This window comes from Neoarius graeffei, chromosome 6, assembly GCF_027579695.1.
Source record: "Neoarius graeffei isolate fNeoGra1 chromosome 6, fNeoGra1.pri, whole genome shotgun sequence".
Classification (NCBI taxonomy): domain Eukaryota; kingdom Metazoa; phylum Chordata; class Actinopteri; order Siluriformes; family Ariidae; genus Neoarius; species Neoarius graeffei.
Window position 1 is genome coordinate 91,410,595 of NC_083574.1, and position 24,764 is coordinate 91,435,358.

Sequence of the window (24,764 nt, forward strand, 5' to 3'; positions counted from 1 at the left end):
CAGGTAAGTTATTTTATTTAGTACACTTTTCAGTGACAGCTCAACACATTAATGTGCGCACACGTGGGGTGAGGCTGCTCTCTCTCTCTTGTTCCTGACTGTCTGAAAGACACACAAAGACACAGGTGCACCTCATCACATGTTACCCGGTGGTTCACCCTGCCTTCTTGCCATTCACAGTCGATGCTCAACCACACCCCCGCTGCCACAATTGTGTTCAGGTATGTCAGGGTGTAGGGTTCAGGTATGTCAGAGACATTCAATTAAACCTCAGAGAACTGTGTCAACTTGTGGAAAGGGGATATAATATGTCTCCTTTAACTCAACGGAACTCTCATGTTGTGTCACTCACAGTTTCACCAAAATTAACTCTGCACAGTCACCTCCTGCCACTGACATTTCATTCATTTGTGTGGCCCAAAAGTTTTGTGACATGTTTGTTAAATGTTTTGAAATTTGACTCATAAGTGCTGGACATAGTAAGCTTTTAAAAGATATTTTTAGTGACAATTGCATGTGACAAATAATTATTTCAAGATTGTTCCAGAGAACCCCCAAATATTTGCTGTTGAAGCTTTCAGAGGGTCTCCATTTTTAATAATAATTCTGAGATAACTTAAAATCATATGTTTTTGGTTGCTAAGCATATGTTTTGGCTACCAGTTATGCTGTATGTGTCTGTGCAGACATCCATGCATCTATGCATGTAAAGATCTTTGTAGATTTTTCTTTTGTATTAATTTTAATAGTCACCATTTGCTCATTCAACTTTAAGCGCTTTAACCTGGCCAGTGTTGTAGTTGTGATGGATCTTTTACAGTCATCCTGGGAACAATGGGTGTGAAGCATACAGTATAATATAGATTAAAATGAAGGAAAAAAACTGGACAATGATAAGTCATTAGCAATGAGAATTCCACAAAACATCAACTTTACACAATCTGTTTCAAAAGTCTGTATACTCTGGCATACCCTAATCATTATAAATATTCTGCAATAAAAAAGATGTTGAAATATTAAAGTATGAAATATGTAATGTGTGGCAACTCTCTCAATTCTACAGAAAAGTCAATACCAGAAGAAGTTGCCACACCTCTTAGAACCAACCCACGTCATGCACAGTAAGCAGAGGCACTGTCTATAAAACAAGGAGTGCTCAGTCTTGTCCTCTTCAATTTGCTGACCAAACATGTGTATACCTAATATACTTCATCTGTGTTTTCTGCTCTGTACACAAACAGGCTTTGCATGTAAGCTGCTGGCTAAATTTGAAGTGCAAAGTATTTTGAAAGAAGGAGATGTTATGATAGGTGGAATTTTTCCAGTTTATTCAAGACAGGAGAATGTACTTTTCTCATTTGATAACAAACCACCAATGGCAGAATGCAAAGGGTAAGTTTGAAAGAAAAATAAGATGAAATATAACTAAAGATTAATTTATAAACTGTCTTTATTTTGTTCAGTGACCTAATGTTTCCCACAGGTTTGACTTACGAGCCTTTCGCTGGACGAGGACCATGATGTTGGCAATAGATGAAATAAATCAAGATGATAATTTGCTTCCTAACATTTCTCTGGGATATATAATTGTGAACTCTTGTTCCTCTCCTACTAATGTTTTGAGAGCTGCCCTCACTTTGATGAGTACATCAGAGGAAAAGTTCTCTCAATGTCATCCACCTCCCATCTTAGGTCTTATAGCTGAATCAGGATCGACCCAGTCTTTAGTTGTGGCTGGGGCAGTTGGACCATTCAAAATACCACTGGTAATACAAAACAATACTTCTACAAAAGCCTTTACTGTGAAGATGCATGATACAATGTGTTGAGAAATGTAACTTCTTTGTCACTGAATAGGTGAGTTACTTTTCAACATGTGCATGTTTGAGTGACAGAACAAAATATCCTACATTTTTCCGAACAATACCTAGTGACTACTACCAAGCAAAGGCTTTGGCTTTCCTAGTTAAACAATATGGATGGACATGGATTGGAGTTATACAATCTGATAATGATTATGGACAAAATGGAATATCAGCATTCACAAAGGAAGTGGAGGCTCATGGAGTTTGTATTGCATTTGTTGGCACAGTTTTGCGTACATATCCCCAAAGTAAAATCCTTGAAGCTGTTAAACTAATAAAACAATCAACTGTCAAAGTGATTCTTGCATTTGCACCAGAGAGAGATATCTATCCTTTGATGAATGAAGTGGTAAAACAAAACATTACAGGAATACAATGGATTGGAAGTGAAGCCTGGGTAACTGCAGGCAGTCTTTCCACACCAGAAATGTTCAAATATTTTCAAGGAACAATAGGATTTGTTGTTCGAAAGATGGCCATGCCCAAACTAGCACCGGTTTTAAAAGATATCAGCCCATATAATGATTCAGAGTCCGGTTTTGTCAGTGATTTCTGGGAAACACTGGTGGGTTGTAGCCCTCCATCATCAATAAATTATTTAAGTAATCACACAAAAATATGCTCAGGAACAGAAAAGGTTGATTACACAAACAAATTTTTTGATGTCACCCAACTTAGAGTCTCATATAATGTCTATCAAGGAGTGTATGCAATTGCACATGCACTACACCAAGGGATGTTTTGTGAAAAGCCTGAAAGCAAAGTCTCCAGACGATGTCTTAATGCTTCACAGATAACCCCTAAAATAGTGAGTTTTATCTGCACAGAAACATTGCTTGGTTCATGATGGAAATCTTTTCACTGAGTATGTTTTTCTGTTTGTTTGTTTGTTTGTTTGTTTGTTTGTTTGTTTGTTCAAAAGGTAGGTGAGCAGTTGAAAAAAGTTAATTTTGTGGATGCATTTGGAGAGGTAGTGTTCTTTGACAAGAATGGAGACCCCCCTGCTTCATATGAAATCATAAACTGGCAGATGAGAGAAGGTCAAGTGCAGCATATTGTGGTTGGCCATTTCAGCACTTCTGCAAAAGGAAAATATGAACTTGTGATAAATGAAGAGAAGATTATCTGGAGCACAGGAAATTTGGTAGTATAAACATATTACAATTAAAAAGTGTGCTTTTCTTGAAGTTTGTTAGTCATCTAACATGTGCTCTACTGATACAGACTCCAAAAGCTGTTTGTTCAGAAATCTGTCCACAAGGTACCAGGAAAGCGCAAATTAAAGGTTTACCTCTGTGCTGCTTTGACTGTATCCCATGTGCTGATGGCTCTATAGCAAACACAACAGGTGAAGGGATCTGCTGACTAATATTGCCAAAGAAATTACATTGTAGTAATTAACCATCCCTCACCATGCAGTTTTTCTACTTTAGGAGCAACAGATTGTATCAACTGTCCTGAAGAGTACTGGCCTAATGAAAGAAAAGACAGCTGCATCATGAAAATAACAGAATTTCTGTCATACACTGAAACAATGGGAATTATTCTTATGGTCCTGTCGATATTGGGTGCCTTTTTAACATTTTCTACTATGGTAGTGTTCATACACTTTAGAGACACGCCAATAGTAAAAGCAAATAATTCAGAGCTGAGCTTACTTTTACTTCTTTCCCTTATATTTTGCTTCCTCTGTCCTCTTACATTCATTGGTGAGCTCACAGTCTGGTCCTGCATGCTGCGTCACACAGCGTTTGGTATTGCCTTTGCCCTCTGCATCTCTTGTATGCTGGGGAAAACTATAGTTGTGGTAACTGCCTTCAGAGCAACACTACCTGGGAACAATGTGGCAGGGAAATTTGGACCACCTCAGCAAAGGGCCATTGTGTGTTCATGTACTGCAGTTCAAATAGTTATTTGTATTCTTTGGCTAAATGTTGCACCACCATTCCCAGATAAGGTCTTTGAGCAACGCAGTAAAAAAATTATTTTAGAATGTAACACAGGTTCAGATGCTGCATTTTATGCTGTTTTAGGATACATTTTCCTTCTTGCCATAGTTTGTTTGGTCCTTGCCTTTTTAGCCAGAAAGCTACCTGATAATTTTAATGAAGCCAAATTCATCACATTTAGTTTGCTTATATTCTGTGCAGTTTGGATCGCCTTTATCCCAGCTTATGTCAGCTCTCCTGGAAAGTATACAGTAGCTGTAGAAATATTTGCAATTTTGTCTTCAGCTTCTGGCCTACTCGTATGCATTTTTGTTCCAAAATGTTACATAATTTTAATCAAACCAGAGAGAAATACAAGAAAACATGTAATGGGAAAAAAATCCAAAGACTAATTAATTGTAATTTTGGACAGTGCTATTCTAAAATGTAAAACACACACATATACACACACACACACACACACATATATATATATATATATATATATATATATATATATATATATATATATATATATATTTAGCGCTGTCGCCTCACAGCAAGAAGGTCCTGGGTTCGAGCCCCGGGGCCGGCGAGGGCCTTTCTGTGTGGAGTTTGCATGTTCTCCCCGTGTCCGCGTGGGTTTCCTCCGGGTGCTCCGGTTTCCCCCACAGTCCAAAGACATGCAGGTTAGGTCAACTGGTGACTCTAAATTGACCGTAGGTGTGAATGTGAGTGTGAATGGTTGTCTGTGTCTATGTGTCAGCCCTGCGATGACCTGGCGACTTGTCCAGGGTGTACCCCGCCTTTCGCCCGTAGTCAGCTGGGATAGGCTCCAGCTTGCCTGCGACCCTGTAGAAGGATAAAGCGGCTAGAGATAATGAGATGAGATGAGATATATATATATATACACACACACACACAGTATGGTATACAGAATCATGGTAAATAATACCATGTTCTCAAACACGCATTATAAACACAATTTTTGGCAAATTACTGCAATTAAGCTCAGCTTAGTCTGATACAATATTCTTAGTATCAAGATAATGAAAGATTCTAGAAATGTCAAGGCTACAAATCCTAGTCATACATTATTTATAGTCATTCAAGTGATTAAGTAAATTATTATTTTGTTTTATTTCCTCATTTCCTGTATTATTTTCCTCATTCATTATGTTTCGTCACACTTTGGGCAGTTTTCATCAGCAAACCCACCATCAAATTGTTTAAAAACAAACAAACAAACAAACAAACAAAATGCCCAATTAAATGTTTTGAAAATGGTAATAGGTCTTCAATTGTTTATTATTATTATTTTTTTTTTTTTTACTGTAAAATAGACTGTGGATAATATTGTGGAATCAGAAGAAAATGTACAGTTTTCATCCTTGGGTTGGCAACTGTGCTGTCTTTGCCAGGATGTCCCATTTTTAGCCTCCCAAATGGAAAGTTTATTGTTCTGTATGGCCTTGGCATAAAAAAATAGAAACCATGGTGCACTGCTTGGATTCACTATTAGATGTGATTCTTGTAGACTCAATTTATAACATACACATAAGTCTATATTTGTGCCCTGACCTGCATAGGATGCACCCTGACTCTTGCCTGAAGTCAGCTGGGAAAAGCTGTAACTTCCCCTTTGACCCTGATGGAAAAACAGTATAGATAATGAATGGATGGATAGTTGTAGTCTCTGGCTGTGATTTCAGTTTACTTGTTTCATGACATTGCAGGCATTTTGCCACATATGTTATCTGCAGTGTCACTGTAAAATTCATTGCAGGAACTATAGACCCTTTTCAGTCACGTGACCTTCGTAAACACGACCGCCATTTTGGACATGTAGTGGACTTCGGCTCGAATCAGTTTGAATGCGAGGAAGGCGACAAACGAAAAACATAAAAGAAAAAGGAGCGAGATGCAGAAAACACCTTCACTATCCAGCGACGTAGGGCATTTACAGGGCGAGCAGAGGGAGAGATATTTGCAAAAATTGAGGTTAGCAGGCTTAGAGAACGACGTTTACCTGCTTCCACCAGGATTGTTCACTGACGTACGGAAGTACACAAAGCCCTCGTCTTTACCTGACTTTGGCCCACATGATCTGTATACCTATGTCATTAAAAACCCATCGCCATACACATACACGCCAACGTCCGAGGTTCCGGAGCGCGCTCCGGCTTGCTCCAGGAGTGCTCCGGCCGAGGTTCCGGAGCGCGCTCCGGCTTGCTCCAGGAGTGCTCCGGCCGAGGTTACGGAGCGCGCTCCGGCTTGCTCCGGAGCAAGCCGGAGCGCGCTGCTTAATTTGAGGGGAACCTCGGCCGGAGTGTGCTCCGGAACCTCGGCTGGAGCACTCCGGGAGCAAGCCGGCGCGCACTGCTTAATTTGAGGGGAACCTCGGCCGGAGCACTCCGGGAGCAAGCCGGCGCGCGCTGCTTAATTTGAGGGGAACCTCGGCCGGAGCACTCCGGGAGCAAGCCGGCGCGCGCTGCTTAATTTGAGGGAGAGCAAGCCGGAGCGCGCTCCGGAACCTCGGACGTTGGCTCCGGCAGCTATTTATACTGGATCCGGTGTAAATAGCTGCCGGATCATAATTACAGTAAACTAGTAAATACAGTAAAGGAAAAACTTGAGACTGAAAGGTTTTAACAGTCATCCAAATGACTGAATGTAAACATTGCTACAGTAACATACCAGCTACTTGTTGACATTAGCTAGTCAACAATAGCTACTACAGAAGAACAAAGAGGTTACAATGGGTTATTTTAACCTATTTGATTACACACTCGCCGCCACAGAATGTTAACAGCAATGTAATGCCTTTTCTGGCTAATTTTATTCGTCTTACCTCCAACAAAGTGGTCACTACACAAGCGTTGGTATGCCGAGGGCTGCCAATCTGTTAATGGCCGCTATCCATCTTCTCTGTCGGGATCCGATAAAATGATAAACCTTGCCTTGTTTGTTGATGGTTACTACATCCAGGTGCACAACAATATAGTGGCATGATGGAAGTCTTGCTGAAAGTAAAAACTTTCTTTGCTGCCGTTCCTCAATGTTGGCTGTGGTAAACTACTGGTAGTACACGTCCAAAATGGCGGCCGCGTTTGTCGTGACGTCACGTGAAAAGGGTCTATACTTTGAAAGCAAGCTTCTATCATTGTGGGTTTGATTTAAAATGTGAGTGTTTGGCAATTGTCACTCAGAGTTAATTACTTGTGGGTGGGTTTCCTCCAGGTACTCTGTTTCCCCCACAGTTCAAAGACATGCAGTTAGGTTAACATGGGGCAGCCTTGGGCTGAAGTGCCCTTGAGCAACATACCTAACCCCTAACTGCTCCTGGGGTGCTGTAGTATGGCTGCCCACTGCTCTGGGTGTGTGTGCGTGTGTTCATGGCTTCAGATGGGTTAAATGCAGAGGATGAATTTCACTGTGCTTGAGTGGGCATGTCACAAATAAGGCTTCTTCTTCTTCTAAAAACAAACAAAAAAAAGTGAAATTATGACTATTTTAAAATAAAATTGCACTCCTTAAAATTAATTGAATTTATGAAATTGATTTTTATTCAATTAATTGATTGATTGATTTAAAGTAAAGAATCAAAAATACTCAAAAGCCAGTGTCAGTTTGGTGCAAATAGTAATCAGGTTTCAACTGTCCATTTTTTTCTTGATCACTCTGATAAACATTAATGCAAGGTCTTACAGTTGGCAAGCTCACAGAGAATGTGATTATATAAGTAAGAGTAACATAACTAAAAAGGCTTGGATTTTATCCTGTTCATCTCCATGAATGAACTTGGTCTAAATTAGCACATTTTTCTCAAGACCAAATACTGCCAGCTATCTAGCAAGAGCAATATACAGTTCTCTGCAAAAGTCTTAGGCACATGTAAGGAAATGCTGTAGAGCAAAATGGCTTAAAAATAATGAAATGAAATGTTTCAACATTAAAACATGCTATAAACAACAGTAAGCCATAATAAATAAAACCAAGTCAGCATTTGGTGTGAGATGACCCTTTGCCAGGGAACCAGGGAACACACAAAGGGAACAGGGAGACTCAGGGTGCAGATGCAGTTTTAAACCTTGAATTAGTAGGGAAGGCTTAATATTTTGATTATTATTCATAGTATTATTTCATTTTTATTATTGATAGTCTATTTCGTATCAAGTGTATACAGTGGTGCTTGAAAGTTTGTGAACACTTTAGAATTTTCTATACTTCTGCATAAATATGACCTACGTAAAACATCATCATATTTTCACACAAGTCCTAAAAGTAGATAAAGAGAACCCAGTTAAACAAATGAGACAAAAAAATTATACTTGGTCATTTATTTATTGAGGAAAATGATCCAATATTACATATCTGTGAGTGGCAAAAGTATGTGAACATCTAGGATTAGCAGTTAATTTGAAGGTGAAATTAGAGTCAGGTGTTTTCAATCAATGGGATGACAATCAGGTGTGAGTGGGCACCTTGTTTTATTTAAAGAACAGGGATCTATCAAAGTCTGATCTTCACGACACATGCTGGTGGAAGTGTATTATGGCATGAACAAAGGAGATTTCTGAGGACCTCAGAAAAAGTGTTGTTGATGCTCATCAGGCTGGAAAAGGTTACAAAACCATCTCTAAAGAGTTTGGACTCCATCAATCCACAGTCAGACAGATTGTGTACAAATGGATGAAATTCAAGACCATTATTACCCTCCCCAGGAGTGGTTGACCAACAAAGATCACTCCAAGAGCAAGGCATGTAATAGTCAGTGAGGTCACAAAAGACCCCAGAGTAACTTCTAAGTAACTGAAGGCCTCTCTCACATTGGCTAATGCTAATGTTCAAGAGTCCACCATCAGGAGAACACTGAACAACAATGGTGTGCATGGCAGGGTTGCACAGAGAAAGCCACTGCTCTCCAAAAAGAACATTGCTGCTTGTCTGCAGTTTGCTAAAGATCACATGGATAAGCCAGAAGGCTATTGGAAAAATGTTTTGTGGATGGATGAAACCATGATGAAAGCAGGCCCAAACCATGATAGTATAATGGTTTGGGCCTGTTTTGCTGCATCTGGGCTAGGACGGCTTGCCATCATTGATGGAACAATGAATTCTGAATTATACCAGCAAATTCTAAAGGAAAATGTCAGGACATCTGTCCATGAACTGAATCTCAAGAGAAGGTGGGTCATACAGCAAGACAACAACCCTAAGCTCACAAGTTGTTCTACCAAACAATGGTTAAAGAAGAATAAAGTTAATGTTTTGGAATGGCCAAGTCAAAGTCCTGACCTTAATCCAATCAAAATGTTGTGGAAGGACCTGAAGCGAGCAGTTCATGTGAGGAAACCCACCAACATCCCAGAGTTGAAGCTATTCTGTATGGAGGAATGGGCTAAAATTCCTCCAAGCCGGTGTGCAGGACTGATCAACAGTTACCGGAAACATTTCGTTGCAGTTATTGCTGCACAAGGGGGTTCACACCAGATACTGAAAGCAAAGGTTCACATACTTTTGCCACTCACAGATATGTAATATTGGATCATTTTCCTCAATAAATAAATGACCAAGTATAATATTTTTTGTCTCATTTGTTTAACTAGGTTCTCTTTATCTACTTTTAGGACTTGTGTGAAAATCTGATGATATTTTAGGTCATATTTATGCAGAAATATAGAAAATTCTAAAGGGTTGACAAACTTTCAAGCACCACTGTATATACAAAACAGGACAAACACTATACAGTGTGTGTGTATATATACACAGTGCCTTGCAAAAGTATTCAAGTTTTCGTCCTGTTTTGTCGCAACATGCCTACCAGTTTAAAGGCGCACATTGGTTTTTTTTTCTGTGACACAAACAATAATTAAGATGAAAAAACAGAAATCTTGAGTGTGCATATGTATTCACCCCTTTTCGTATGAAAACCTTAAATAAGACCTGATCCAAACAATTCACTTCACAAGTCACATAATTAATTGATTAAGATCCACCTGTGTGCAATCAAGGTGTCACATGATCTGTCACATGATATCTGTATAAATCAAACTGTTCTGGAAGGATCCTGACTCTCTGGAGGGGACGCGATGAGTGCTTCCGGGAATGTGAAAGAGCCGCAGATTCAGTGCAGTTGGCGTTTGGTGGACTGGGGTGTGATCATGGATTGAAAGGAGTTCTCGATGAGTGTGAGACTAATGATTTGGAGGAATTTTCAGAAGAGAATGACAGTGAGAGTAATATAAGTGAAGGTGAAGATAAGTCAGGTAAATGGAATTTGGTTCCAAGAGCATCGAAGAAAAGAAAGGTGAAAGCTCAACAACATGAAGTGAAAAGATTGAGGACTGATGTTAAAGGGGAGGCATGGTGGTGTAGTGGTTAGCACGGTCGCCTCACAGCAAGAAGGATCTGGGTTTGAACCCAGTGGCTAGCGGGGGCCTTTCTGTGCGGAGTTTGCATGTTCTCCTCGTGTCTGCATGGGTTTCCTCTGGGTGCTCCGATTTCCCTCACAGTCCAAAGACATGCGATTAGATTAATATGGGACGACCTTGGGCTGAGGTGCCCTTGAGTGAGGCACCTAACTCCCAACTGCTCCCCGGGTGCTGTTAGCATGGCTGCCCACTGCTCTGGGTATGTGTGTGTGCTCATTGCTCACGTGTGTGTTCACTGCTTCAGATGGGTTAAATGCAGAGAGGAAATTTTACAAGTGTGTGATGAATAAAGTTGTGCTTTCTTTCTTTCTTAAAGTTGTGATCCAATTTCAAATCCCTTGTATATTAAACCCACTGAAAGTCAGTGAAGCCATTCATAGGCAAGTAGGTGAAGTTCGCTCTGTCAGAACATTAAAAGATGGTAACCTGTTAGTTGTTTGTCAAGATAGAGATCAGAGAATGGGATTAATGAAGCTTAAAACTTTACTGGGGAAACATGTTAAAGCCCAAGACTGGGAAGAAAGAGGTAAAGTAATGGTGGTGATATCAAGTGTATAAGCTGACTTGTTAGAGGACGATATTGAAAGCAATGTAAAAGGAGTTAAAGTCAACAAAGTCAAGCGTTTGCCAATAATTAGGAATGGAATTAAAGGACCAAGTTTGTCTGTCTTGTTATGGCCCTTTTCCACTACCCTTTTTCAGCTCACTTAAGCTCGCTTCAGCTCACTTCAGCCCGACATGGCTCACGTTTCGACTACCTCAGAACAGCACGACTCAGTTCGCTTCAGCCCTGCTCAGCCCCCAAAACTCGCACGGTTTTGGAGTAGGGCTGAAGCGAGCCAAACCGAGCCGAGTGGGGCTAGGGGCGTGGGGAGACACTCCCCTGTGTACTGATTGGTGAGGAGGAGTGTCCTCACATGCCCACACACGCCCCGCGAGCACGCTGGGATCTGTAAACACCGTAAACCCGGAAGAAGAAGAATTACGAATTACGAGAATTTCTGAAGCCTTATGCGCCTCGCCTCATCTATACGCTCTTGCCAGTATCTGTTGGCGTTGTCGGTGACAACAAGCCACAGCACCAAGACCAGCAACACTAACGACTCCATGTCCTCCATGTTTATTGTTTACTATCCGGGTCGTGAGACTACCGCTTAAAACCTCACTGATGTCACTGTTTGCGCCGCCTAACGACATCACGTGACGTCCACCCACTTTTGCTAACTCCACCCAATGTGTCCACCCACTTCCAGCCAGCACGGTTCAGCGCGGTTGTAGTCGAAATGCAACTCCAACAGCCCCACTCAGCTCGACTCAGCCCAACTCAGCCGCGTTGGTAGTGGAAAAGCGGCATTAGTGTTGGATGAGGTTAAGATGTCTGAGCGGATCATGATTGGATATACTGTGGGTGGTAAAAGAGAGCAACTCGACTTGCTTACAGATTCTTGAATACATTTCACCTCTCATCCAAAAGGCTTCTTCAGTTCTGTCTGACTAATAGGGAGTATCAGGTACTTATTCTCTCATGGATGAAAATTAATCCTAAGGTGTCATTAAGTCATCCTGTTGGTGTGGGTCACTGGTGGCTGGGTGTGAATGGCCTAGAGAGTTGTTGGGGTGATCAAATGATCATTGGTTCTCTCTGTCCTCCTGTGAGTCACTGAAAACAGATGGGTTTTGGTGTGCATTCAGTTGTCTGGGAAGTGTGCCAAGGACTGCATTGTAGGTGGCTGATAAATGACGTCTTTGACCACCACCTCTGTTCAGTGATGGCCGTTCCAGGTTCACAAAAATGGCTCCTTTAACTCCTCGCTCATACCAACGATCCTCTCTGGCTAGAATGTCTACGTTGCAATCCTGAAATGAGTGTCCTTTGTTGTTAAGATGAAGATAGACAGCAGAGTCCTGGCCTGAGGAACTAGCTCTCCTGTGTTGAGCCATGCGCCTGTGAAGCTGTTGTTTTGTTTCCCCAATATACGAGTCCGTGCATTCCTCACTGCACTGAATTGCATACACTACATTGTCCTGTTTGTGTCTGGCTATTCTGTCTTTATGGTGAACCAGTTTCTGCTTCAGGGTATTACTGGGTCTGAAATGTACCGGAATGTTGTGTTTGTAGAAGATCCTCCTGAGTTTCTCAGATAGACCAGAAATGTAGGGAATGACAATGTTCTTGCGTCTGTTCCTGTTATCCTCCTTGTCCATCATGTTCCTTTTTCTCCTCTTGAAGAAGGCCCAGTTGGGATGCCTGCAGTTCTGAAGTGCTTTCTTGATGTGATTCTGCTCCTTCTCTTTTCCCTCTACTGTTGTAAGAATGTTCTGAGCCCTGTGTTGCAAGGTCCTAATGATCCCCAATTTGTGTTCCAGTGGGTGGTGCGATTCGAAGAGTAGGTACTGGTCTGTGTGTGTGGGTTTCCGGTAGACCTCGATGCTAAGGCATGAGCATAAGGTATGAGTGAGGAGTTAAAGAAGACATTTTTGTCAACCTGGAATGGCCATCACTGAACAGAGGTGGTGGTCTAAGACATCATTTATCAGCCACCTACAATGCAGTCCTTGGCACACTTCCCAGACAACTGAATGGACACCAAAACCCAGCTGTTTTCAGTGACTCACAGGAGGACAGAGAGAACCAACGATCCTTTGATCACCCCAACGACTCTCTAGGCCATTCACACCCAGCCCCCAGTGACCCACACCAACAGGATGACTTAACGACACCTTAGGATTACTTTTCATCCATGAGAGGATAAATACCTGATACTCCCTATTAGTCAGACAGAAATGAAGAAGCCTTTTGGATGAGAGGTGAAATGTCTTCAAGAATCTTCAAGCAAGTCCAGTTGCTCTCTTTTACCACCCACAGTTTACTATGACGGGCGGCACGGTGGTGTAGTGGTTAGCGCTGTTGCCTCACAGCAAGAAGGTCTGGGTTCGAGCCCTGTGGCCGGCGAGGGCCTTTCTGTGCAGAGTTTGCATGTTCTCCCCGTGGGTTTCCTCCGGGTGCTCCGGTTTCCCCCACAGTCCAAAGACATGCAGGTTAGGTTAACTGGTGACTCTAGATTGACCGTAGGTGTGAATGTGGATAAGTGCTAGATGTGGAGGCGAACATGAATATGGTAAATGTGAGGAAGGAACAAAAATCAATTGCTGTAACTGTGGAGGTGAACACAGTGCGGCCTATAAAGGGTGTGAGATGTATAAAAGAGCAATTCAAGTGCAAAGTGTTAAGGTGAAGGAGAGCGTTACTTATGGTGAAGCTATTAAAAAGGTTGACAAAGAAAACCAAGCAAAATCAAGGGTTAAAGTTGATATGACTCCTGTAGTTTTACCCCCGAGTCAAATTCAAATGACTCAGAAATGCTGTAAAGTAACTGAAGAGACTTTAATTGTGGATAAGAAAAAATTCATTGCTTTTATGGTGGAAGTGGTTAATTGCTCAGCCCAAGTAGCAAGTACGGTAGAATTGATAGAATGAAAATAATTTAAAAAGCAGCGGAAAAGTATCTAGAGATTCATGACTTGTCAGTTGATTCCATTCACAATATGGTATTAGGGGTATCTGATAGTCAAGCACCATGTGGCAGTAAATAATGACTATCTATTCTACAGTGGAATGCCAGGAGCTTAATTGCTAATAGTCAGGAACTAAAACACTTTATTGAGGAATAAGTTGTTAAACCAAACATTATCTGTATACAGGAAACCTGGTTAAAACAATCACTTGAGTTTATAATATATGGATACATAGCAGTGCGTAAAGACAGGGATACTGCAGGAGGTGGAGTGGCCACATTCATTCAGCAAGGGATTAATTACAGAGCTTTAAATATAGATAAAGAGGTTGAAGCAGTTCTGGTTGAGATTTGGGTAGGTAAAACTAAGAATAAAATTGTCAACTTTTATCACACTGGTAAAATAATTTTGAGAGAGATGCTAGGTGGTATGTGTGGGGGGATAAATGGAAAGTTAGTATTGTGTGGAGATTTTAATGCACATAACACTGTGGGAAGATACTAAGGTGGATAAAAATGGGAGCACAATTGAGGAGTTTATGGATGATTAAGTTGGTTTGTGAAATGATGGAAGGAACACTAGGCTTGATGCATATCATGAAACAGAATCAGCAATAGATCTTACAGTAGTATCTGATCAGATAGCAGAGGTAAGTGAGTGGGAGGTAAATGAAAATTCTCTTGGTAGTGATCACTACATTATATGGTTAAGTATTAGAAATCAAAATGTGTGCTTTGAAGAGAATTGGTTTCCAAGATGGAAAATGAGAGAAGCAAATTGGGGGTTATATAGCATGAAGGCAAGTGGTAAGCTGATGGGAATAATATCAGATACTGTATGAGTAACGATGTTGATGAGTTAAAATCAATTATTACAAATATATTATGTGAGTCAGCAGAAGAGGTTCTTGGCAAATCTTCTGGGATGAGGAAAAAGAGAATGGTACCTTGGTGGTCAGATGATTGTAAGGAAGCAATTAAAGCTAGAAATAAAGCTTTCAAAATTGTTCAATCAAACCATTCCTATACCAATTTAATTGGATACAAAAAAAATCACAAAGGTTAAAATAATTATAAGAGAAGTTAAAAGGAAATATTGGCATGATTCCTGTTCTAAAATACAGGTGGAAGTCAAAGTGGATGATATTTGGAGCATGATTAAAAAGATGGGAGGCATTAGAAAGGAGTTTTCCTTACCTGTGATTAAAAACAATGATGTGGAGGCAGTAACTAATCAAGTGAAAGCAGAGATGCTTGCGAAAAGTTTTGTTAAGGTTCAACGTTCACAGAACTTAACTGATAAAGAATTGTCTTGGAGAGTTAAAGTAATAGATGAGAATAAAGGGTTACTGGAAAAGCAGGTAATAAGTGAGAGTGTACTTGATAAGGATTTTACATTATTTGAACTTAGGAGGGTGTTAAATGGGGTTAGGAAAACTTCACCAGGGAAAGATGGTATATGTTATAAAATGATTAATGAAGTCAATGGCTAAATATGTAATTTTAAGTCTTTTTAATAAGATTTGGGAGCAAGGTAGATTGCCTTTGTGTTGGAAACATTCTGTAGTGGTTCTGATTGGAAAACGAGGGAAGGATAAAACTGAAGTTAAAAGTTATAGGCCAATAGCATTAACATCTAATTTAAGTAAGATTATGGAAAGAATGATCACTAGAAGGCTAGTGTATGAAATTGAAAAAAAGAGGTCTTGTCTCACCACACCAGAGTGGGTTCCGTAGTGGATGTACTACAATGGACCCTATTGTATGTTTAGAAAATGAAATAAGGAAAGCACAAGTCAATAAAGAATCAGTTTTAGCAACATTCTTTGATATAGAGAAAGCGTATGATATGCTCTGGAAGGAGGGGCTGTTAATTAAGCTGAATAGGATGGGTATTGGTGGCAAGATGTTTAACTGGATTAGAGACTTCTTAAAGGATAGAACAATAGAAGTAAGAGTTGGGGTTAACTTCTCTAACATCTATTCAATAGAAAATGGAACACCTCAGGGTAGTGTATGCAGTCCAGTACTGTTCAACATTATGATTAATGATGTTTTTAATAAAATAGATGACATTAGAATCAATAGAGCATTACATGCTGATGATGGAGCTTTGTGGGTAAAAGGATGAAATATTGATAATATTAGAACTAAAATGCAATTAGCTATCAACAAAGTAGAAAAAATGGGCATGTGAGTGGGGTTTTAATTTGTCTGTAGAAAAGACTCAATTTATGTTTTTCAAAGAAAAGAGTAAGTCCCACACTAGAGCTTAAGTTATATAACCAGTCCTTAGAGCAAGTTAATATTGTTAGGTACTTGGGAGTTTGGTTTGATGTCAAGTTAACATTTAAGGAGCATATTCAGAAAATAACTGAGAAATGCAAAAAGGGCATTAATGTTTTGAAATGTTTATCAGGTGTCACGCCCGGCTTTGCCTTGCTGAGAGTGCTCACTCCTTCCCCATATATTGAACTTGAACTTGTCCGGGTCTCCCTCCAGTCCAAAGGGGGAACTGTCTGGTACTGCAGCACCTGGTCTAGACAGCCACAGTTCAAATACATGGCCATTCAGTGTTCGCTTGCTGGCTATGGGGCCTTTTGGTTTGGGTACCTCTTGCTTTGCGCCATGGAGGCCCTGCACACGCCAACCAGCGCTTTATTATTTTCCTTTAAATGCTTATTATTTCTTAATTATGTTTAAATAAAATACCATTTAACCCGAACAACAGTGTGGACTCCCTTTATGTTGTGCTTATTTTGAACCAAGTAAGCACGACATATGGGGGCTCGTCCAAACCTTTGATAGTGAATTGGATTTTGGCATTTTGGTAATGTAAACTTCCTGTGTTTGTTTGTGGGGAGTTTCACATCATTTGGAAGGTTCGGGGTTAAATATTGTAGTTGTTTTGGTAAACTTCCTCATTTTGATAATACTTTTTGGAATATTGTTTTGGAAACTTGGAGCCTTCTGTCCTATAGACCAGTTCACAAACACGGCAACGCGCACGGAGTTGTGGGAAAGGTCAAAGGTTAAGGCCTCATAAACGAGCGGAAGTAGAGCACATCAACAATGGCAGAGGCTACAGGCTCGCTGTGGGGACACTGTTGTGTTGTCAATTGCCACAATGGACGTCGACTGCTTGAACAGTGGATGAGAGAAGACTGTAGTGTACATTTAGGTGAGTGTATACAGAAAAAATTATGTGAATCCAAGCACACAGTTTAACGCAAAAGTTCGTTTATATCCCGACCTTGTCAGCTGTCAGATTCATGTTCATGGACCCGCCTTGATTTTCACTCTCACCGATAATCATTGTCTGTAGTAAGTATTATCATGAATGCGATCACTTCCCGTCGCTGGGCACCCTTATTCAAAGACATCATTAGCCAACCACTTGTATCTGTGCGTTTAATTGATCTAGTAGATCTTGTTTTTCAGTATCTATGCAATCTAGCTTCTTCACATTTATATGATGTAATTTTAGGATTCAAGCACAATGTTGGCGCCTGCACATGCCCTCCACCTTTCTTGCTGTTCACCTTTCCTACTGAAAGGCAGAATCCTGATGCACGGAAAGAATGGATTCGGCGCATTAACAGGAAGTACTGATACAAGTACTGATACAATAAAACAGACGACTGTAATCTGGTAGGCAGCACAACTTATATTATTTCTCCGTGTCAGATATAGAACTATAACTATGAGTCGTATGAGAATCCCCGTTCTCTCATATGCCTCTGCAATTCTGCCTTCTTCCATAAGGCTTATTTACTAAGGTTTGGCTTGTTTGCCGCCATGTTTTCATCTCCGATGAGGCCTCGACCTTTGACCCCTGCGCATGCGCGGTGATACGTGTGACCCGGTCTATTATTTTGATTGTTTGGCGTGGCAAGCGTGTTTGTGCTTGCGCTGCGGGGTGGCATATCGCGGAGCTGCATTTTCCCCAATTAGAACGCGCTGCGTTGGGTTTAGGCTGCTGTGTCACTGAAGCCTGGGTGAGGGCACGGTATTGGTGAGTAAATGATTCTTGCTCTGGGGCCCAGTGTGAAGACAGGTCAGTTTAGTGGGGGTAAATGTTTAGGGGGAATCTCCGCTGCTGACTTGTAGCGCGAGTGGCATTCCACTTTGCCAAAATAATTTGGATTTGTTTGGTAATTGTTTGAGGAAGTGTTTTGTTTGTTTGAGCCAGGGTTAGCATTTGTTTGGTGGCACGCGCTGGTGCCTATTTGTGGCCAGTTTGAATATTGTATTGGTGACTTGGATTTGTTGCAACAGGATAAGTAATCTTGAAGCGTTTTTTAAAGCTCCTTCGGAGGCATTGTTCCTCATGCTCATCAAGGATCAATTATATAGTGTTGCTGACCACTATGAAATTGATATAGCGTTGCCGAAGACCGCATTAAAAGAGGACTTTTTTTTTTTTATTCGGGGGATGTTGATTAAGAAACAGGTGTTGCCTGCCGAGGGGCGGGAGCACGGTCATAAAGGTGAATTGGGCTTTGATGCGAAGCCAACACTGTAAAAAAAAAAAAATCCTGTAGTTTTTACGAAAAAAAAAAAACCTGGCAGCTGGGGTTACCAGAATAATTCCGTAAAATATACAGCAAAACAGTAATTGCTTTTACTGCATAACATGTACATTTTACAGTTTAAACCAGCATATAAAACACTGGACTTCTGTTATATTTGCTGGTTTAAACTGTAAAATGTACATGTTATGCAGTAAAAGCAATTACTGTTTTGCTGTATATTTTACGGAATTATTCTGGTAACCACAGCTGCCATTTTTTTTTTCCGTAAAATATACAGCAAAACAGTAATTGCTTTTACAGCATAACGTACATTTTAAACCAGCAAATATAACAGAAGTCCAGTGTGTTATAGAGTAGAGTGGGGTAATACGCCACCGGCCTGTTTTACTCAAAATAACCACCAGATGGCGCAAAGTTACATTTCTATTGTTGCTATGGACTGGCTTGACAATGGGGATATACAAATATCCACTGTGGATCGCATATCAGCAACGCAGCGGAGAGAAATCAAATTTCATGGTAAGTGATATAATTTTCAGATATCAGTAAAACTGTATTTAGATAGCTGCTATTTCGTCAGATATCACAACTGTGTATGTGGTATGAGTAGACAAGTCAGTACGTTAAAAAAAATACATTAGGTATAAAAAGTTGAATCACATTTTGAAAGTAAGACCCTTTTTTGTAAAAGTGTAGTCTGTGGGGTAAAACACCCCCTTAGTGGCGGGGTAAATGGCCCCCAGGGGGCATCGTTTCCTTTTATCATAATTACTGTATTTATAATATGTTAATGTAATGAATTCATTGATTCAATTAGCATTATTTATTGATGCACTTGTTCTTTGTTAATTCATGTTCAATCCACACAAAATTATATTGAAATTAAAATGTGAAATTTAATACAATAATGCATCTATTCATTAATTCAGGGATATTTTCTTGTTTCTTTCACATTATAGGCTTAAGTAAACACTTGCTATCCAAACAGCTTTTTTTGAGTGAGGGGGCCTATTGCCCCACCTCAGGGGGCCTTTTACCCCACTGGGGGGGGGGTAAAAGGCCCGCTTGGCACAATGTTTGTTTTAAAAAAAAAAAAAATGAAGTATTAACTTTAGGCAAACTTTAGGTGGCATTATTGTTCATGTCACTGTTGTCAAAAACTATGATTAAAACTAAACACATGGTTCATTTCAACTTGGAGAAAAACTGAATTTTCCTTAAGGGGGGCTTTTTCCCCCACTCTACTCTATGCTGGTTTAAACTGCAAAATGTACATGCTATTCGGTAAAAGCAATTACTGTTTTGCTTTACGGAATTGTTCTGGTAACCACAGCTGCCAGTTTTTTTCCGTTAAAAAAACAATTTTATGGCTATTAAACATATTTCAGGTATTTTAGGTCCATTTGTTTATTGTACATCAAAACCCATTTGATTTCACTAAAAAATAAACATTATTTTACTGCGAAATCACCATTATTAAATAGGACTACTATACTGGAATAGAAATCAAGGCATGTCACAGATATTCTGTTAACCACACAGACTTTATTGTAATAAACAATGAAAAAACAAAGCCCAACTTTTGTTAACCACAAGGCTGCCACAGAACCGTCATAGGTATTATCTTAAGAACATTCATTCATTCATTTTGGTTCACTCAGAATCAAACATGTTCACACAGCATCAGAATCAAACATGCTTCGTGTGTGTGAGAGTATAATCTGTGTTAGAGTGAGTCTGTGTGTGTGTGTGTGTGTGTGTGTGTGTAGATGTGCACATATGAGTGCATGTGGGGGAGCATGTGAGTGAGAGGATTGCCAAACGTGTGTGTGAGAGAGTACATATGTCTCTCTTTCTGACACACACACACACACACACACACACACAGTGTTTGTCTAAGTCTGTGTATGCATGTTTGTGTGTGTGTGTAATGCATGTTTTTGTGTATGTATGTGTCTGTATGTATGTTTGTGGGCGGATGAAGAGAGAGAGGGTGGATCATTGAACAGTCTTACTGTGAGCACCATTCATGGTCAGACAGGTCTTTTTATCAGTGTCAGAACTCTCGGGTTCACATGGAGGTGGGATTTGCTGGTCTTCTCCACCTTGGTCCCCTTCTCCGGATTGATGGAAAAGAAACATCTGGAGAACAGTGAAAAACGAGAGAAAGAAAACCAGACTATGTTAAAAGCACAAAGGCTTCATCAAAAAATAAAAAAAAATAATTAAAAATGTAAAAAATCTGCTCATTAACCATTTCCTCAACACCCAATGACAAATTATACAAACTATAAAGTCAGTATAGTTACTAAGGTTTATGCCAAATAACTAAGTTATTTTTTAATAATTTAATGATAAAAAAATAACCTCTGTAAGAACTCCAGCGTGGATGCGAGGGCTGCTGGATAGTGGATATTGAAGACATAGAAGCTGCCAAACATCAGACACAGGGCCGGTATGAATGTTGTGATACTGGGCTGTACAATCATTCGGTCCACACTCAGCATCCATCTCTTCGCCGAGAAGCACGATTGTCCTACAAAAACAAATACAATTAACAACAAAATGGTGAGAGGACAATGGATGTGGGTGTGTTTGTGAGAGAGTTTGGCATGTGTATGCGTGTGTGAGAGAGCAACATGGTCAACTTACCACAGACAACAGTGGTTGGTGTCAAGGGAACTTGGTCCATCTGCACCTCCTCCGCCAGGCATGTGTCTTCCATGTATGTGAACATCACGTCTTCCTTCTCGTCGAAGTAAGACAACAGAAGCAACACCATCTCCAACACATCGTCTGATGGCCCTGTGTGCTCTCTCCTCATCAGCTGAATCTTGGAAAAAGCTTGTACTAGCCTCTTTGACTTGTTCACAGCAATTGTTTTCAAGTAATTTAAGAGTTGTTCCCCCTTTAGGTCCAAATTCCTAACAAATGTCTCTAAGACTAACTCCGGTGAGCTCTTCAAAGTGAACAGCCATGCCCATCTCATCAAACAAAAATGGCCAGTCTTCCAGTAAGTATTTGATTTCTTTTCCATTGTTGACCTCTTTGCGTTGGGTGTAGAATGTCGACCTGGTGAGCTCTTTAACCGCATCCTGATTTGGGGCATTTTGTTTAGACAGGCTTTTCAGTTCGTCTTGGCTCTGCTGTTGGCTCTCTGCACTCAAAAAAATAAAACATTGGATTTACTTAACCGAGTTATGGCAACCGGTCCCACGAAACTGTGTTAATTTAGATGTATTGAATACAGTTATGTTGAGTTTATTCAACAGAGTTATGTTAGATTTACTACACAAAGTTGCATGGATGGTATTAAATAAAGCTATGTTGGATTTAGCTGACAAAGTTATGTTGGATTTAATTAACATCATGTTGCATTTGGTGAACAGAGTTATGTTGGATTTACTGTATTTAATAAACTTGTGTTTAATTTACATTTCTGCGTTCTGTACTGTCTGCATTTGTTCCAACAATATCTACTTAGGCGGCACGGTGGTGTAGTGGTTAGCACTGTCGCCTCACAGCAAGAAGGTCCGGGTTCAAGCCCCGTGGCCGGCGAGGGCCTTTCTGTGCGGAGTTTGCATGTTCTCCCCGTGTCCGCGTGGGTTTCCTCCGGGTGCTCCGGTTTCCCCCACAGTCCAAAGACATGCAGGTTAGGTTAACTGGTGACTCTAAATTGAGCGTAGGTGTGAATGTGAGTGTGAATGGTTGTCTGTGTCTATGTGTCAGCCCTGTGATGACCTGGCGACTTGTCCAGGGTGTACCCCGCCTTTCGCCCGTAGTCAGCTGGGATAGGCTCCAGCTTGCCTACGACCCTGTAGAACAGGATAAAGCGGCTAGAGATAATGAAATGAGATGAATATCTACTTAAAGTACCGTACACAACACAAAATAACTATTTAACTCAGTTTTATTTGTTTGCCCAATTGCATCTTTCAATTTGAAAAACTAAACATTTGGCAGATTACAATGTCAAAAAAATAGAAAGGTGATTCAAGTTACTTTAAAGAAAAAAAAAGCCTTCACCTTTGTTGTAAAGTGCACGGGCATCTTTAAGTGCATAAAAAAACCTTAGGCTATCTATAAACAGAAAACATTTGGCAGCATTACCAATGCAAACAAAATGTGTAACAGCCCAAAACAAACTCAAGATAACCAAGAAAACCATTATGTCTTCACACTGATCTGCATCACGCCGAACCATGCGCTGGAATTCTACAAAAATGGCCATTGCTTCCCCCGTCTGCCTTAAGGCCCGGTCACACAGCGCTTTACGGCTTTATCACGGCCAAAACCCGTCAAAAAGTGCTCTCCCGTGAAGCAGACGATATTGTTCGTGTTGATGTCGAAGTTAAGACGTGTTACAGTCGATATACAGACGTGACAGGACGCAGGGGAAAATCGGAACGGCGTCGGACGCGGCAAAAAGTTTTGGACTGCTCAAAACTTTAGACCGCGGACAACCACGGCCGGCACACGTGGTAAAGACGTGCAACACAGGTGAAAAACACGTGATAATCAGTGTCCCAGCCGTTATTAAAACTTGGGGAGACGTGGTAAGACGTGAAAGTTTGGCGGTCTATCACGGGCAGAGCACGGTCATCGGACGGGTGTTACGCGTTGGTATCACGGGATATAGCGTATGTTTAGCGGCTTATCACTGAGAAATGGATTTTTCCGCGTACATAGCACTGTCTAAGCCCGTTAAACGACGTCTCAAACAAGTTCTAAATTCGATTGATCACTGTCTAATCACTTCTGCATCACTTCTGATTTGCGGCATGTAAATACCGTAATTTTCTGAGACCTCGGCACTTGCAGTCTAGATGTCAAGGGGTGAACATGAACCCTCAACGCTGTGATGTCCTCATCTTAATGCTCCAGCACCAACAGAACCAACTGATACAGGCTCAACATATCCTACTGCTTTTATATGCGCAGCAAGCCGCTCTTCCAACGACGCTGAGCCGCGGTTACCCGTGATTTGGCAGTGCTATGGCAGTGAAACAGCCGCCGACGGCCATACCCCGTACAAAGCACGGCAAAGCCAAAATTGACCAAAAATTACACTTACGACCACGTCCACCAGATTTTTGTATCTTTTTGTACGTGATATAGACGCGGAGTGCTGTGTGACCGGGCCTTTACTGAGCGAGAAAGTACGGAGAGCGCATTGGGACAACCTTAATGCAGTTTAATCAACTGTATTACATAAATCCAACTCAGTAAGGTCATTAAAACAAAACTCACTTGATTTAATCGTTAAACACGACAATATTTAATAAATTTAACATGAACTAGTTATTTAACTCCAGCACAGTGGTTGCGTTAGACTTTTTCATTGTCCGTCATTTTGACGGACAGGGTCGTAAAAATTCCGTCATTGTCCATTATTATCTGGCATTTTATTTTAACTTTTAAATGACAATGTATATAGGCTATAAATGCTATATATTTAATAACTTGTGTTTTCATGGACTCTTTCATTTAAAAATGAATTCACAGAACAAGCTTGTATTATTTAATCATTTATGTATTTATGATGCAAAAAGATGAACAGAGATTCTGACGTTCGGTCACTTGTGAACCCATTTTCCCTCCGCTAAAAACATTGCGGCTGTTGTGCCTTAACGGGCATATGAACAATGCTATTTTACAACGTAGCAAGACAATTGCAGTTAAAATATGAACAGTCCACTACAATGGTTTAAGTGACAATCTAATTTGACCTGTTTGCGTGAGCTCAAACCTTCCTTCTGGCCCGCATGAATTTAAATTGGGAGCTCGCTTGTGCATAATCAAAGTCGTCAATGGAGACTGCTGCCGAGGCAGTTGTCATTAAATTTTGCGTCTTTGCCTCGGACAGACGACTTCTCATTGACGTTTTAATTTTATTCTGAAGCATACCTGTCAACCCTCCCGTTTTTCCCGGGAAATCCCTTATTTTGACTTATTTCCCGCTGTCTTCCCATTTTTTTTATTTTCCCGAAAATATCCCGTATTTTCACATTATATAAAAGTCGGTAGGTCCAGAATTCACGACGCGCCTCTGACAGGAGTTTACAGCAGGAAGTCGGGCCATGAATTCACGTCCCCGCCCTCTCCAGTACAGCAGGTGGCAGTCTAGTAATTACACTGATTTTAATTGCATGTCTGTGAAGAAGACTGTCAGAACCAGGGGTGCCCAAATTGATCCATAAAGGGCCATGTGGCTGCAGGTTTTCATTCCAGCCATGCAGCAGCACCCTGATTTGGCTTATTCAATCAACTGACACACCCACCCTTTAATCAAGGGTGGGTGTGGCTGCAAGTATTTGACTGTGTGAAGACAGTTCAGTTGATTGAATGAGCCAAATCAGGTGTGCTGCTGCATGGCTGGAATGAAAACCTGCAGCCACATGGCCCTTTATGGATCAATTTGGGCACCCCTGGTCAGAACCATAGCGCTAGTCTGACCCATAGATTTACTAAGAAGACTAGATTCCTC

At 40.7% G+C, this 24,764-nt stretch overlaps 1 protein-coding gene across 1 annotated transcript; it reads left to right on the top strand.

Annotated features, from left to right (window-relative positions):
- The first annotated feature begins 1,303 nt into the window (after window positions 1-1,303).
- LOC132888394 (vomeronasal type-2 receptor 1-like) lies at window positions 1,304-4,206 on the top strand. Its single transcript, XM_060924446.1, has 6 exons — window positions 1,304-1,392; window positions 1,484-1,766; window positions 1,858-2,430; window positions 2,788-2,910; window positions 3,090-3,213; window positions 3,302-4,206. Exons 1-6 carry the CDS (start codon window positions 1,304-1,306, stop codon window positions 4,204-4,206), a joined length of 2,097 nt encoding a protein of 698 aa, XP_060780429.1.
- Window positions 4,207-24,764: the final 20,558 nt, after the last annotated feature.

Excerpts from the sequence above, each read along its gene's own strand:
- LOC132888394 (XM_060924446.1), top strand. The coding sequence starts at position 1,304 with ATGATAGGTGGAATTTTTCCAGTTTATTCAAGACAGGAGAATGTACTT. Across the intron at positions 1,767-1,857 it reads GACCATTCAAAATACCACTG|GTGAGTTACTTTTCAACATG; the intron begins GTAATACAAAAC and ends GTCACTGAATAG. Across the intron at positions 2,431-2,787 it reads GTGATTTCTGGGAAACACTG|GTAGGTGAGCAGTTGAAAAA; the intron begins GTGGGTTGTAGC and ends TTTGTTCAAAAG.